The sequence below is a fragment of the Erpetoichthys calabaricus genome, chromosome 14 (assembly GCF_900747795.2).
Source record: "Erpetoichthys calabaricus chromosome 14, fErpCal1.3, whole genome shotgun sequence".
NCBI classification, from domain to species: domain Eukaryota; kingdom Metazoa; phylum Chordata; class Cladistia; order Polypteriformes; family Polypteridae; genus Erpetoichthys; species Erpetoichthys calabaricus.
The window spans coordinates 44,870,562-44,885,936 of record NC_041407.2 but is presented as its reverse complement, the minus strand read 5'-3'; the positions used below and the strand labels follow the sequence as shown (position 1 = coordinate 44,885,936).

The 15,375-nt window shown below is 40.1% G+C and overlaps 1 protein-coding gene across 1 annotated transcript in view; it reads left to right on the top strand.

Moving 5' to 3' along the window:
* The first annotated feature begins 1,807 nt into the window (after nt 1-1,807).
* Nucleotides 1,808-15,375, top strand: part of LOC114664961 (cytosolic 5'-nucleotidase 1A-like) — a 64,949-nt gene continuing 51,381 nt past the window's right edge. The window contains exons 1-2 of the mRNA XM_028819296.2: nt 1,808-2,161; nt 11,557-11,724. Of these exons, the coding sequence (XP_028675129.2) occupies nt 2,027-2,161; nt 11,557-11,724 (303 nt within the window). The 5' untranslated portion in view covers nt 1,808-2,026. The remainder of the gene's footprint in view (nt 2,162-11,556; nt 11,725-15,375) is intronic.

Below are 15,375 nucleotides of genomic sequence, written 5' to 3'. Positions count from 1 at the left end.
TTTTAAAAAGCCAGTGCTGTTGTACACCTGCATAAAATTGCTAAGTGAGACAGAGATGAGCAAAAATGAACAGTTGCTGTTTATAATATGGTACAAAGAGAACAATGGAGGATGACTTTAGTAATCTTTTCAGGGATTTTCAGGTCAATTTTATGAATAGGCAGCTATCAGTTTAGGCTTTGATGTCAATACAGCATTGCAATTTGTAGTAATTATCTTTATAACATTATTGAATACTCACCCTTGTGCTCTCCTGTAATCATATGGAGACCTACTGATTGTAAACCTCAATACCAGTGCACTTCATGGAAATAAATAGAATATAACTGAGCAGATAACAAGCTAGAGAGACTGCGGAAAAATAAAATGCAGACTCCAACCAAAAATAATGTAAATTACTGTAGACATAATGGGTTAAAAATATAACTTTGCCAAACCTGCTTCAATTCAGTTGACTAACCTGTATATATCTGACGATGTGAGAAGAAAATCCAAGCAGATTTCAGCTGAGTACTGGTAATATTCAGAGCTGCCTTCACCTCCCTCTGCAATGCTTTATGATCTTAAGCTGAACAGGTGATTACTAGGATATGATGCAGCCAGTGAGGATGGACTGCACTGTCAACCTGTAGAAGTTCATGAGAACAGATGGATAAATGCGAGCTGACCTCAGATGCCTGAGAAAGTAGAGGCATTGGTGAGCCCTTTGACAAGAGCCAGAGTGTTTTGTTCTCATTTCAGTTCAGCTTTTATGGTCACTCCAAGAAATGTAATGCTGTTTATTCTTTAACAGTATCCCTTTTGATAAAGATGAAAGTGTGCTCTGCTTTCTGGTTCTTGATGTCTATTTCCTGCTCTTTGGTTTGGTGACATTAAGGGCGAGAATGTTGGCCTGCCACCACTGTGTCATTTGCTACACCTCCTTACTATAAACTGTCTCATCATTATTAGTGATCAGGCCTACAAAGGTGGTGTCATCAGCTGATTTAATGATGGCAATTAAGCTGTGTGTGTCCACCCAGTCAGAGGTAAGCGAGGTGTACAGAAGGGGCTTAGCACAGTACCCTATGAAGTGACTGTTTTGAAGGTCAGCATGGAGTTTGTGATGCTGCCAGTATGCAGATGCTGAGGTCTGTTGGCTAAGATGTCCAAAATCCAATTGCCTAAAGCGAAGCACCAAGTCCTAAATTGCCACCATGCCACCCAAAGAGTGTAATAAATCAAATTCATGTTGCTGTCACCTTATTAAGAACTGATGTCAATGAGCTAGAGTCTAAACAAGATTTTTTATAGAAAACATTCATATGTGTATATGTTTTTTTCCTTATTTGGATACAAATTAGAGTAAGAGGACATAATATAATAATAGTTATCTTTTATGAGCACTTATTTTAATACAGTTGTACTCACATTAATTATATTAACAATGATATAAAATGCACATGACATGCATAAGTAAAGTGCTTTTCTTTTTTTTACATGCTGACCTCTAACATACTATTTTTTGCTAAATTTATATTTTGAGAACTATATATAACACGTTTTCCACGAGATGCAAAATTGTACTCTGTAGTATTGCTACTGCTATAGCAAAAGAGAATATACATTTTATGATAAAGCTTATCAATAGAAACAAAGTGATTGGGAATGCCCTCAAAGGTACAGGAATGTCTGCATGAAAGGGTCCTATGCTGTATGTCAAACAGTCAGCTGCCTTTTTCCATGTGTAATAGGTTGAGAAAGATCTTGGAGGCAGTTGATGGGTTAAAAAAAGAGGGAGGGCTATAGTATAGTGAGCTGTCAAAAGGGAGATCCTGAGGCATTCTACGAGCTTCAGTCTGAACCTGAGAGCAGCGCCGGCATAATACACACACACACATACATGCACAAAAGCAACAGAGGTGTGGGAGAAATGAGAATTTAAGCCACTCACCCAGGCCTCAGGAAGCCTTGCCTTTATTTTTGTCTCCACATCCCAGACAGAGAAAGAAGGATTAGCAGCAAAAGAAGGTACAACACTGCAACAATGAGTCAAAATTCAACACAGCCGAGCAGCAGGCCAGGGAAAGAAGCCAGCAGCACTAATGGGCAAAGCAAAAGCAACTTGGACGATGCCAAGTCTTTCTATGACAAACTGGCTCCAAGCAAGAAACCCAAAACAGTAAGTGCTTTTCAGATTCTTTATAGCTGCTGTTTGCTCTGCTCTCTGCGCAGCCCCTAGGGAAATGTAAGCAGAGCTAAGGCTTCACGGAAGCTGACAGTACATGTGCATTCTGTAGTATGTTTATATTTGAACACTAACTGATGTCCACATGTAAGTGCTTTGATGATTAAGCCGAAGGAATTTCAATTCAGTGCTCACTGAGAGTCAATCCAAATATTAGTCTTGACTAGCTTGGCCTGTCACTCAGAAGGCACTGCAAACAATTTGTTGCTTTGCTCTCCAAGGCAGATTTCTGAAAAACAAGCTATTTGAAGTAGCTCACTGTCTCCCTTTAGGATTTCTAAGTGGGTGATCGGGTTTGGTCACAGCAGACTTACAAAAGTGTAAGCAGAAAAAAAAGGTTTAATTAAGGGGCACAACAAAATATATTTTATTAGGAAAACCCATTCCATCAAATCCCAATCTGCCATTATCCCACAGGTTACAGGTTACTCTATGTTTGATTATTGATAATCGTCTTTACAAACCACTAGGGACAGAAATGATTGGTAGCTGCTGATGATCTGTAATGAAAGTTTCCCATATATGACAAGACCTGCGATGTTATCCTGCTCTCAGGCCTCCTCAAGAGATTAATTTTACTCGCTTGTTACTAGGGAGATTAAAAGATTTGTGAAAGCAGCCAAAGTGATTTTTGCTCCTGATTTTGGCATAAGATTCTTGTCTTCTACCCCTTAAAGGAAGACTGTGGTATCTGTTGGACACATTAGCTATCAGACCAGAGTGCACTCTGAACTATAAATAGGCGAGCTTGTCCTGTCATACCCAGGCCGCTATTTGGAGACCTTAACTCTCTACACACACTCTAAACAGAGAATGTTTTGGAGGATCATGAGTTTGACATCACCTCTGTAGACAGCTTAATTCGATTTAGTCTTGTAAGGCATTCAGTGCCATACTTGGACCTATAGTAAATTCCACTGCCCCTCCATTTTTTAACTTTTATTTTTGTCTGTATATTTGGTAGTAGTATTAGTAGTAATACTAATAGTACTAGTAGTAACAAAATCTTTTTTGTTAAAATTGTTTTCTTATAGCGCCAGTCAAATCCCAGCCTTGGTAGCTGTCTATGTGCCATTTACCCATTCTTACCATATTCATATCAGCTTTCTCTATGTATTTTGTCTTCTTTCAACATACCAAAAAAATAGCTTTTTTCTGGCTCCCCAGAACCTTATATTAGAATAGATGTGCTCTGAAACTGAATGAATGAATGAAATATTTCACTTAACTTAATGTGATTCCATCCCACCACATATAATCTTCATTTTATGCTCCTAAACAAATTGTTTTTTGGACAGATGTTTTGGAGAAATTGCCTCATTTCCCTTATTCAATGTTACTGTTTCAAATATTAATTATGTTTACTTTGGCAAGTGTCATAAAATTGATTCAGGGACTGATCATTTATTGATTGGCTAACATTTCCTTACAATCTGGATGTTTAAGATGTCAAATCCATCGACCAATTTATAAACTGTTTTACCCTCAGCAAATTAGGATCACAATAAACTGAAGCCTGTGCTTTTACCAGCACACACAATGCAACCCAGACTTCAGCATGCAGATAAAATACAATCAGGAATAAATTAAAATCTACAAATTAAAAAAAGGGAAGAAAAGAATTGTGGATAGACATAGGGAAAGTACAAACTAGAAACTGATACAACCTGTGGATTGTAGATTAAACAGCAGAGCTGTGGAGCATGCAACCGACTTGGAAAATCTGACAATACACTTCTGACTCTGCATATCACACTGTTATAAGCTGAGGGTTCAACATCTTTGTCTTGATAGTAGGAAAGAATGGAGAAGAACTCCAACCCTTTCTGATAAAGAGGTCCTGTAAGAAAACTACAGGGCATAAACTACTGAACGGACAAGCATGCTAAATGAAGATTTGCTTTTATGAAACCTCTGTGCTCTTTGGCTAAGGCACAATTATGAATAAAGATAAACCAAAAAGACAAAAAATGGAAGGAATGTCATAAAATCAAAAAAGGGGACTGATCTCAAGACAAGATAAAGCACATATTTTCTCTTGGGAAATGGTACTTTATATAAAGCACAAGCTACACCAAAACCATGTGTTCTGTGCATTTTAAATCAATTATAAAATGCAAGTTGTAGGGGTCTCAGCTTGTGGCTCCATTGGCAGAGATGATCACTTTTCCAATCTGCCTCCGGTGACCTTGAAAGCATAGGACAGCTGTAAATTATAGATTAGTCTGCAAGCGACATCTGATTGGAGGCTTTTCAAATCCACCCAGCAAGCTGAAGGGGCAACCTGTTTGAGAAATTGACTGGGTGGGGGGAGAAAAGTGCAGAGGTGACATTCGCATCTGGTTCTAAGCTGTCCGTGAATAAAATCTGGTCTCTGATTATCTGTAAGTAGCACATCAGTAAAAGCACTAACTTCATCCAATGCCCATCATATGCAAAACTTAAAGGTTTTTGCAGGCTCTGCTTATAAAAGACATTGCATTTGATAATTTATATAATTACACTGTGTGCAGATCAAGAAGAAAAAATAGTAACATTTAAAAATAAATCAAGAGTGCTTAAAGGGTTTTTTTACATCACTGCCCCAGAGTTGCTCAGCGGGTTTCAGTTTTTCAATTCAGAAATGAAAAAAGCAGTGTCGATTCAAATATTTTCTGATGACAAGACCACCCTACTTTAAGCATAACCAGATTAAATAAAATATATACTCAATAATAGTAATTATGAAATCAAATAAAACACCAACTTTGATGACACAAATATATTGTTGTGCGCACATTCACGTTTGTGCATACAGTGCCATACAGATATGAATAAAACAAAAAGAGCTGCCTCAACATTACTTGTTCCTAAAAGTTTATATGTGTCTAATCACTCAGGATCTCTCAATGATCATTATGGGACTAAGTGACACCAATATAATAACTTTGGCCTACCTGCTGCTGGGTATGTGACATGAAAAGCTCAGATTTCTAACTCTACCAAAGGAACTTGACCCTGCATTCTTGTTGCTGGAGTCACTTATTAGGTCTGAATGATGCCATTTGGATTTTGATCTTTAATATCCAGGACTAACATTTATAAGAGCAGCAGTGAAATCTTTACACAAATATAGTATATGCCAAGAGTCTAATGTATCAGTTAAAATTATAATTGATTCTGCAAGAAAGGAATACTATGGCTGCATAATAGCAACACTTCTCAGTGGATAAGCAAGCCACACAGACAAGTAAAAGTCTAAAGCATTCTAGGCACTTAAAAACATCTGATGTGCCCAGCATATGACTCTTCCTAAAAAAAAACTGTAATTTTAATATCTCTATATACTGTATTAACCTAAGGTTTATGTACTGGAGCATGATTTTGCTCAAAGTCAATGCACTTCTACCATTTTACAATGCCAGTATTTTTGACTTAACTTGTCTAAAGATTCACATTCTGATACATAGACTGACAGTTTGAAAGTAGGTAAATTGTGTTTAATTAAGCCATGACCACACAATGCCTAATATTTTGTGCATTCCTGTTTTATGCATATGCTCTGAATTTATTGTTTTTTAATAAACCCCTGATCAAAAGTAATTATATGAATTCAGTTTATAAAGACATTTTTGACTTTATTTGCTTTAATAAGATAATAAACCGAACATACAAATAATCCTTTTTGTACCATTATCAGGTGTGCTGGTCCTATGATGTAGGGACTGAGACTCATTTGATCTTGGCATGCCTCGTCCAATTCTGACAGGGTTCCTTCTTGATTGCAAGTCTGAAGTAAACTCACATACAGAAGTCTCACCCCCCTTGTATTCACCTCTGGGGGTCACTTGACCAGCAGTGGCCTTAACCTGTTGAGGAACCTCACTGAGTGCAATGACCTTCCAGGGTGGCACATAAATCAGTAGACTACTGATCCTCCTCTGCCAGATAACAGATCATACCTTTTGGCATCTAGAGTTCTTCATAAGCCAACAAACATTTTTCCCTATACATCTGTATCTTGTCTTCTGAGCAGTATTAAGGTGATATTAAATAAAATGTTTCTTTTCACACACTAAAAAAGTTGTAATCAATTGCCTAATATTATTTGTTGAAGCTTAGATAGCAAGTAAAAGTCATAGCTCATTTTCACATCCCAAGGCAAAACCTGTGTTGCTGGTGCAAAAGAGAATGCAATATATATTTTTGCAATTATGTTTTAGTATGACCTGGGTATGATGTTAAACTGCATTCAGTCCTGCAAACGGTCCTCCAACTTGGAGGGAAAACATGGGGGTTGGTGGTAGGTTTGGCACTTCAGCCACGATAAAAAATTCACGCAGCTGTGAAATGGCAGACAAGACTCCTTTCTGCTCTCCGCGGGAGTAAGTCTTCTGCAGCCACCCACAGGAAGGCTGCTCACATTATGAAGGGAATGGAGGAAAGCCTCTGGGAGCTTCATCTCCAGAAGAGTTAAACCCACAGGAGAGCCAATGGGTCAGGCCTGTTGGGGATCAGAACTGGTGTGGTGCTGAGGCATCGCCCGGTGCATGGCAGCACTCGGGTCCCAATTTGAGGCAGCCCTAGGTGCGTGGAACATCTTGTCTCTATGGCTCAATGATTGTCTTCCTCTGCTGTCGGAAGATCTTCATAAACTCCACATTTCAGTGGCGGCACTCTCTGAAGTATGCAGACCTGGGACTGACCAGATCTCTGTAGGTGGGTACACCTTTATTGGTCTTGTCAATCTGATGGCTGTCATAATCAAGGAATAGCTGTTGCTGGGAAAGATTGTCATCTTCTGATGGCCCGATGTCACTCCTTTCAATGAGCTTATTATGAGACTCAGATTACGGCCCTCTCTGGGTGCCTTGTCTGTTGTCTCAGTGCATGCTCCGACCGCAGTGAGTGATGTCTAGGTTGAGGGAGACATTTCATTCGCAACTGCGCACAGTAGTTGATGGGTGTCTGTGAGGTGGCACTACCCTAGTCATGGGTGACTTCGTGCTCACTAGCACTGAAAGGGATGGCTATGAGGATTGCGTTGGACCCTATGGGTCTGGTGACCGTGGTGAAAGTGGCTCCATGTTCCTTGACTTTGCAAAAAATCAGGGGCTGTGGATCACTGGATCCTGGTTCCAGAGCCCTGATGGTGCAGTGGAGGATATCGATCACAGGAGATTGACGCTGCAGGCTCCTACAGAACTTCAGGGTCTACAGAAGTGCCCAATTTGTGAATTCTTACCACAAACTTGTTGTTGTTACTCTGAAGATCCAGCTTAGGCTATTACCTACTAGGAGAGTTAGGCTGAATTTGGCCAGACTCCAAGATCAGGGTGTTTCTAATGAGTTTGCAAGCAGTTTATGTGATTGACTTGAGACTTAGGTGTAACTGTTGATCCTAATGTGATGGGGGAGACCTTCCATCACAAGACCCTAAAGGTTGCTGAGGGTTGTGTTGGTGTTGCCGGTGTTCCCAGAAGGAGGTATTTCATCTCACAGGGCATCCAGGATATTGTTGAGAGGAGTCACAGCGCACGGCTTACAGCGGAATCGAAGCATTATGCACATCCAAATCTTTTCTTCAGAGAGTCACATTCAGGGCAAGTAATGGAATGGTCATTACAGATGACGCTGCAGGCTACTTTCAGCAGTTATTTAACGCTGATCCTCCGGCTAGGATGTTAGACATCTCTGGGTCCATGGTCTTGAGGCTGATCCTCCATTTAGCTGTGAACCACCCAATCTCATTGAGATTGCTCACAGGTGCTGAACCAGATGAGGGTAGGGAAGGCAGCAGGTATCTGTTGTATCTGGGGTGAACTTCTACAGATTGGTGGTAAGGCTGTTCTCCTGGCATTGCAAGCAATCTTTGCTTCCATTTGGGAGACGGGCATCATCCCAACTGACTGGAAAATGGAACTTGTCGTCCCTATCTAAAGGGAAAGGCGATCACCTGGATTGCACTAACTGCAGGGGGATAACACTGCCTTCAGTACCAGGTAAGGTCCTTGATAGGGTCATCCTCAATAGAATCCATAATCACTTGCTCAACTACCAGTGACCGGAGCAGTCTGGGTTTACGCCTAAGAAGTCTACCATTAACCGCATCCTGACACTGTGGGTTCTCATCAAGAGCAAATTCAGCCTTTGTCAATTTTCATAAAGCCTTCCATTCAGTTGACTGAGCTGCCCTATGGGATATCCTGAGACTTCACGGGATCCCCCTGAAGTTGCAGGATGTCATGTCAGGCCTGTACCCTAGTACTGTGAGTGCTGTGCAGAGTCGAAGAAGAACCTCTGCTTTTCCCCAATTGATTAATGTGTTCGTCAGAGGTGTGTTCTTGCGACAGCTTCTTCAGAGCTTGCATGGACTAGGTGTTGGGCAGGCTTGTGGGGTCCAGCGGCTGTGGGGCATCTATTAGTGAAGAAAAATTCACTGATCTTGACTTTGCCAACGATGCTTTGATCTTTGTGGAGTCAATTTAGGCTCTGATCAGGTCTCTCAAGAGATATAGTGAAAATTCAGAGTATCCTGGATAAAAACCAAGATCCAGGCCTTGAATGACTTCTTGGACACAGCCATCAGCAGCGTGTCTGTCTGCGAAAAAAGTGTCAACCATGTCGAAAGCTTTACTTACCTCTGTGGCGACATTCATGTCTCCAGTGACTCTTCCTATGAAGTCAGTAGATGGATTGGGAGGACATGGGGGGGTCATAAGGTCACTGGAAAGGGTTGTGTGGCAAAAGGACGAAGGTTCAAGTCTTTACAGTCTTGGTGCTTCCTGTTTAGCTATATGGTTGCGAGACATGAACACTATCATGTGACCTGAGATGAAGACTGCACTCCTTTGGTAGAATCCTTGGGAATCACTAGTTTGACTTTGTGTCAAACAAGTGGATGCTCACAGAGTCCTGAAAGAGGCATAGCACCTGCATTGTGAGGGAGTGTCAGTTACAGCTTGCAGGATCCACATTGGACCAGAATGGCTGGACCAGGCCAAGGGGACACCACGTAACATCTGGCTGCAGAAGTTAGATGGTAATTTAAGGAGGATGGGACTAGACCATGTGTCAGCTTGGAGGGTTGCCAACTAAGACCCCAAGCTGTTTATCTGTGTGATTGGTGCATCAATGCACTGTACTAGTGCATGCTCCTCAACCTGACTTGACCTGACCTGATCTTTTAGTAAGCTGCAAAAAACACAAAAAGGACATCCATCCTACAAGGTACTGGACCCTGGCCAGTGCTAGAGAATGAAGTCACACTATGTTAGCTTGAGTATAAATATTGTAAAACTATACAGAGTTGACATAGTATGTAACTGATGTGGTAATTTATTTAACTGCATGATTAACTGAAATCATAATCAACTACTTACCTATAACATCATAATTAAGGTGATCTGCATTAAAAAGTCAACACAACTGTTATCTTTTTCATGTTGAAAACCTCTTAGTGCCCTCATCCCTCTTTGTATATCTGCATATTCTTTTCATTCTGCCTTTATTATCTGTTGTTCTTTTTGTGATGCACTTCCAGACAGTAGTTCATCTCACTCAACTGCGGCAGTGTCTCTAATAATCTTCAGATTCAGCACTGGATATGTGAGCAGTTATATAATAGAGTGAGGAACAGCCTTCTTTGTTGCCATTATGAGACATTCATGAATGAACTGTTTCAAATACAGTTTGGACAACACTCATATATAATGTTTTCCAACTAGAATCAATTTTGCTTAATTTTTGTTACAGTGCAATTGGATAAAAAGAAAAGCTTGATATGGAGTGGAATAATGGGAAGTACAATGCCTTGTGGATCCGGCATCCTGGGTTAATATTTTATGACAGGATACTCCCTGTGTAAAATCTGTACATTCTCCATGATGGTTTTTCTTATGCTGGCCCTGTACGAGTGTATGTGTGTGTGCCCCCATGACTGGGCCCTGCTATGGACTGTCACTCTGCTTCCTGCCTTAAATCTAGCTTTGATGGGATAGGCTTTGTCTCACTTTTGACACTGATTTGAATTAAGTGAATATAACAATGAAAAGCTTACTATGTCTCTTGCATATTAATCTTACTAATTACTTATGACAAGTGTGCACCCCTAATTCCACATAAGTTGGATGTTACCATTTGCACTATACTAAATCCACCCTGTATAAACTCTAAAAGATATTAAACCACTTTTGGCAAAAATAAGCAGTATCTTTTTATGCAACAGGGCAACATGTTCCGTTCTCTACATGACACATTTATTTGACAGTTATGCATAGTCATGTCAACAGCATTCTGTTATCTCACTTTTCCTTGCAGTCCTTTTTAAACCTTCACCCACGCTTCCTATGTATGAGGGGAACTGAGGATCATCCTATCAATATATTACTAAATTCTCTCAAGTCTCCTATTCATTAAGGCCAAATCCATAAAAATTGTAAATAAAAACTAAATCTTTTTTTACATTTTCATAAAATGTTATTAATATTGATATAATTGATGCTGATAATATTGATATAATAGCACATCATATTACATTTTTTTCCCAAAAGCTTCCAAATAGAGGAAACTCTGAACAGCTAAAAATGTAAACACTTTTTCCTGCTTTGCATGCCCTACTACTGAAATGGACGCCAACCCCTGTGACTCTGAATTAGATCAAATTAGTATTGTATGGTATGGTAGGCATTCTATACAAAATTGTAAATTATAATCTGTATTATAAATTATCCAGACATCTAATGAAGTATAGAATACAGTACCAAACAAAGTCCATCCATACTGTTTCTAGCAAATGTATTAAGTTCAAGGTGGCAGGATGAAGGTGCCTATCTTGGTAGCAGTGAGTACAATTCAGGAACCACCCCTAAATAGGGCACTGGGCCTTTACAAAGGCAAACACACCCAAAATAGGGAAATTTAGCATCTACAACTAATTTGACATACATGTCTTTAGAATGTTGGAAGAAAACCAGAATACCCTGAGAAAAGCCCATGTAGACAAGGGAATAATGTTAGTCTATGTCAGATTCAGCATATAGCTTAGCATAGCCATAGAACTCAGTTGATAGTTGCTTTAGAACTTAACATGTCTCCCTGACTAAGCAAAAGAACTGCTCCAAATAAATGAAAAGTAAAATAATGAACAATAACATTGATGGCCAAGACAAAACAAAACCTTCTCTTTTCTAATAGTTGATATTTGCTTATTCTCATGTCTTTATTATTCTTAATATTGCCATGCTCTTTCCCAATTGGTTTGAGATGGGTAGCACCATACCAGCCGATCAAGGTATTTCATCTTGAAATGCACCAACATGAGAAAGATGTTGTCTTTTGTAATTTTTCAGCCAAAGCCACAAAATGCTATCACCATTGCAGTATCTTCAAGAGCTCTGTTTCGTATGGAAGAGGAACAAAAGATCTACGTGGAACGTGGAGTGGAGGAGTATGTGAGATACCAACAAGAACACGAGAATGAACCTTTTCAGCCAGGGGCAGCTTTTCCCTTTGTCAAGGTAAAAAAGTCGGTACTGTATGTGTTAGACTTTATTTGGTTTGCTTGCTTTATGCAAACTACAAAAGGTGTTGTAGCTTCACTTGAAATGTCTCCTGAGGCATCCTTGTGAATAGTTGACTGTGATTTGCTAGGCCCTTTTTATGCGAGTATTTAATTTGTAAAGCTGTTAAGGAGAGAATCTTTACAAATCCTTGCACTGATTTGTGAAATATAATGATATTTTATGTACACATGGACAGGATGTAATTTACTTTTATCCATTGCCTCAAAGATGTTTTTTTTTTTAATTGTCATTCTCCTATGGTTCCAAGTATACTCAGTGGGCCAATGTTGTTGTTCATATCCACACAAAGTATGCATGGACTCGGCTCAGCAAACATTATTAAGAAATGGAAGGTATCCTTGTTTCTTCCTTGCAGCATGGCATTACCATTGTTTTCCATCACCCTTCATTTACAATATTAAATTCGATGGATGATACGAGCAGTAGAAGTACTATGTAGAAGGGAACAATACAGATTATAATTCTGGGTATACAGTATACTGTGTTTGGTTGAACTACTAAGAGCAATAGCAAAGCTGGCATGATGATGGGAATTGACGTTTGAAATAATAGATTTATTTAACTATTTCCTTATTAAAGCACTGTAATAGGCGCTATATAGCGCCCGACCCGGCACAGACTGATGCAGAGGCACATGTAACAACAAACAGGCTTTTTTATTTTTCTTCACCTGTGGGGCACGTCTTCCCTGTGAACCCCACAGGCAATACACAGTACTCAGTAATCACAACGACCCTTCTTCTGGCACCACCACTCCTTCCAGGCAACCTCATCCTCTTCCTCCCAATTCTGGCTGTTGAGTGGTTGTGGCTGGCCCCTTTTATAGCCCACCCGGAAGTGTTCCAGGTGCTTGACCACCTGGTCCCAATTGCACTTCCGGGTAGGGCTGAAGACTAGTCCAGCCAGGCTGTTGACTCCAGGCAGCACCCCCTAGCAGCCAATCCAGCTCCCAACCAGGCTGTGGAGGACTCCATCTCCCATGGAGCCATGCAGAAGGTTGGGAGATCACCATCAGCCAGGGAGACTGCCACCAAGCATTCCGGGGGAGGTATTGAGCTGCCCATGGTTGCTCCCCCGGAACATATGCAGCAGGTCATGGGACCCGGCCGCCCATCACAGCACATACATAAATACATTATTCAACTTGTTTAACCAAATTAATGGCCATAGGGGAATCACGACCAATCCTGGCAGCACTAGGTTCAAGTTACGAAACATCCCTGAATGGGGTGACAATTCATTATTAGGCCCATTCCTGCACACACATTCAAATTTGTGGCTGAGTTGGACTGTCAATTAGTCGAACACACGTTTGGGAAAATGGGGGAAAAGCTGGAGTACCTGTAGCAAGGGCCATGCTGACATTTTTAGAACATACAAAATTCACATAGACAATAACTGACCATGAGATATGAAAGCAGGCCACTGAATCTGTAGGGCAGAAGAGCTAACAGTTGTGCCACTGAATTGCCCTATGCAACTTAATTTAATATTATTCCACAGCCTGAAACAGAAAGGCTTACAGTGACCTAGATATACTGTTGAGATTAACAAGCACAATGAAGGAAGCACTTGGTAAATTAGATTTCTTCCTGGTTTTTACAGCATTGTGGGAAAGACTGCATTTAGGAAACAGCATTGAAATAAATACATTTAATTTCTTTGATGACATGTGCATTTTTAGGTCACTGGTGTTTGTCTGAAAAGAGCTGCTTTGATATTCTCTCAGCCTTGGGGACTGTTTCGATTTTCCCTTGAGAAGCTCTGCTGCTCAACCCTAACAAACTCAAAGCCCTCCAATCCTGTGTAATGAGCCTTTGAAGTCACCAGTGGAAGAAGCTGAAACTATTGTCATGTCACTTGACTGTGAGAAGTAAAGCAGTCTGTTTTCTATCATGTCTCAAAGCATTGTGAAACCTATTGAATGCATTGCATAAAGTGGCCTTACTTGTATCATCAAGAAACAGATGAATGGCAGACAAATTGACTTTCACCCTCACTAATGAGAAATCCAGAAATAGCTTATCTGTATTTGTAATATTATCTTCAAAATGAGGGCGGCACGGTGGCACAGTGGTAGCGCTGCTGCCTCGCAGTAAGGAGACCTGGGTTCGCTTCCCAGGTCCTCCCTGCATGGAGTTGGTTTGTGTGGGTGTCTGTGTGCCTTGCGGTGCCTGGGGTTAGTTTCTGCCTTGTGCCCTGTGTTGGCTGGGATTGGCTCCAGCAGACTCCCGTGACCCTGTGTTAGGATAAGGCGGGTTGGAAAATGGATGGATATTCAAAATGAGAAACAAATTGCATTGTTAGAAGTAGTCCTTCTAAAATGAAAATCAAATTGGGTCACAGAATAACTGGTGTGTTCCCAAAACTTGTATCTGTCAAAGCAGATGCTGTGCACAGCAAACACTCCACATATCAATCAGCATAATGCAATTTTAGATTCCACAGGATTCACTTTCTGGCTCCTTCTCATGCTTCCTCTTAGTTCATCCTTTTCCTTGAACCAAGTCTTGATCGGTTTAAACACCTTAAGTATGAGGTTCAGGGCATTTTGTAAATAATATGCATTATACTTTTGTGCCATATCCTTCTTGCTTTTTCTTATTATACTGTTTATATAGATTTATATCTTACTTGCCTATCTCAGTCCTTTATTCTACAGAATTTGTAGCAGCTTCTCGTGTCAATTTCAGTCACTACAGTATACTTAATTTGTGGTTTTCCTACTGCCCAAAATAATCATATCCAAATGTTTCACAAGACCAGAGGCCTGACTGAAAATCGGAATACTGTGCTGTGCCTCAGAAATGTGTTTTGTGCAATGCACTTTTCCCATAAGCTGTAGGTTTGAATTTAGTGTAAATAAAGGATTAGTAATAAGATTATAGTAAATTATAGAGTGGTGTGCATAAAACTTGAGAATACTTTTACAAATAGAAATATAGGACACAGGCAAACTCTACATGTCATAAATTCAGACTGCTTTGTCAATTATGAAAATCCTTTCATCAGGATGACTAAGAGGTCTGACTAGTGTGTGTAAGCAGGGGTGTGTGATGTCCTGGGTGCCCATAGCCTTGGTGTCCTTCTGTTCCCAGGACATTGATACTCATGTACTGAGGATGGACAAGTGCAATGAGGACCCAAACAACAAGACGAGTGTAAAGAGTGGTTTATTCACAGCAACAGCAGTGTATCAGAAAAACTGCAGTACAAAGTCTTCAATAAATACATAATTAAAACAGGGTTAAGAACCATAAATAATTTTAATAATCTCCAGACAGAGGAGCAGTTTCTGCGACAGACTGCTGTCACTGTCCTGCTCCACTGACAGACTGAGAAGATCATTCCTCCCCCAAACTATGCGACTCTTCAATTCCACCAGAGGGGGTAAACGTTGAACATTATTCAAGTTATTGTCTGTTTTTTACCTGCATTTTTTATTACTCTTTAATTTAATATTTTTTGCTGCTGGAGTATGTGAATTTCCCCCTGGGATTAAAAAAGTATCTATCTATCTATCTATCTATCTATCTATCTATCTATCTATCTATCTATCTATCTATCTATCTATCTATCTATCTA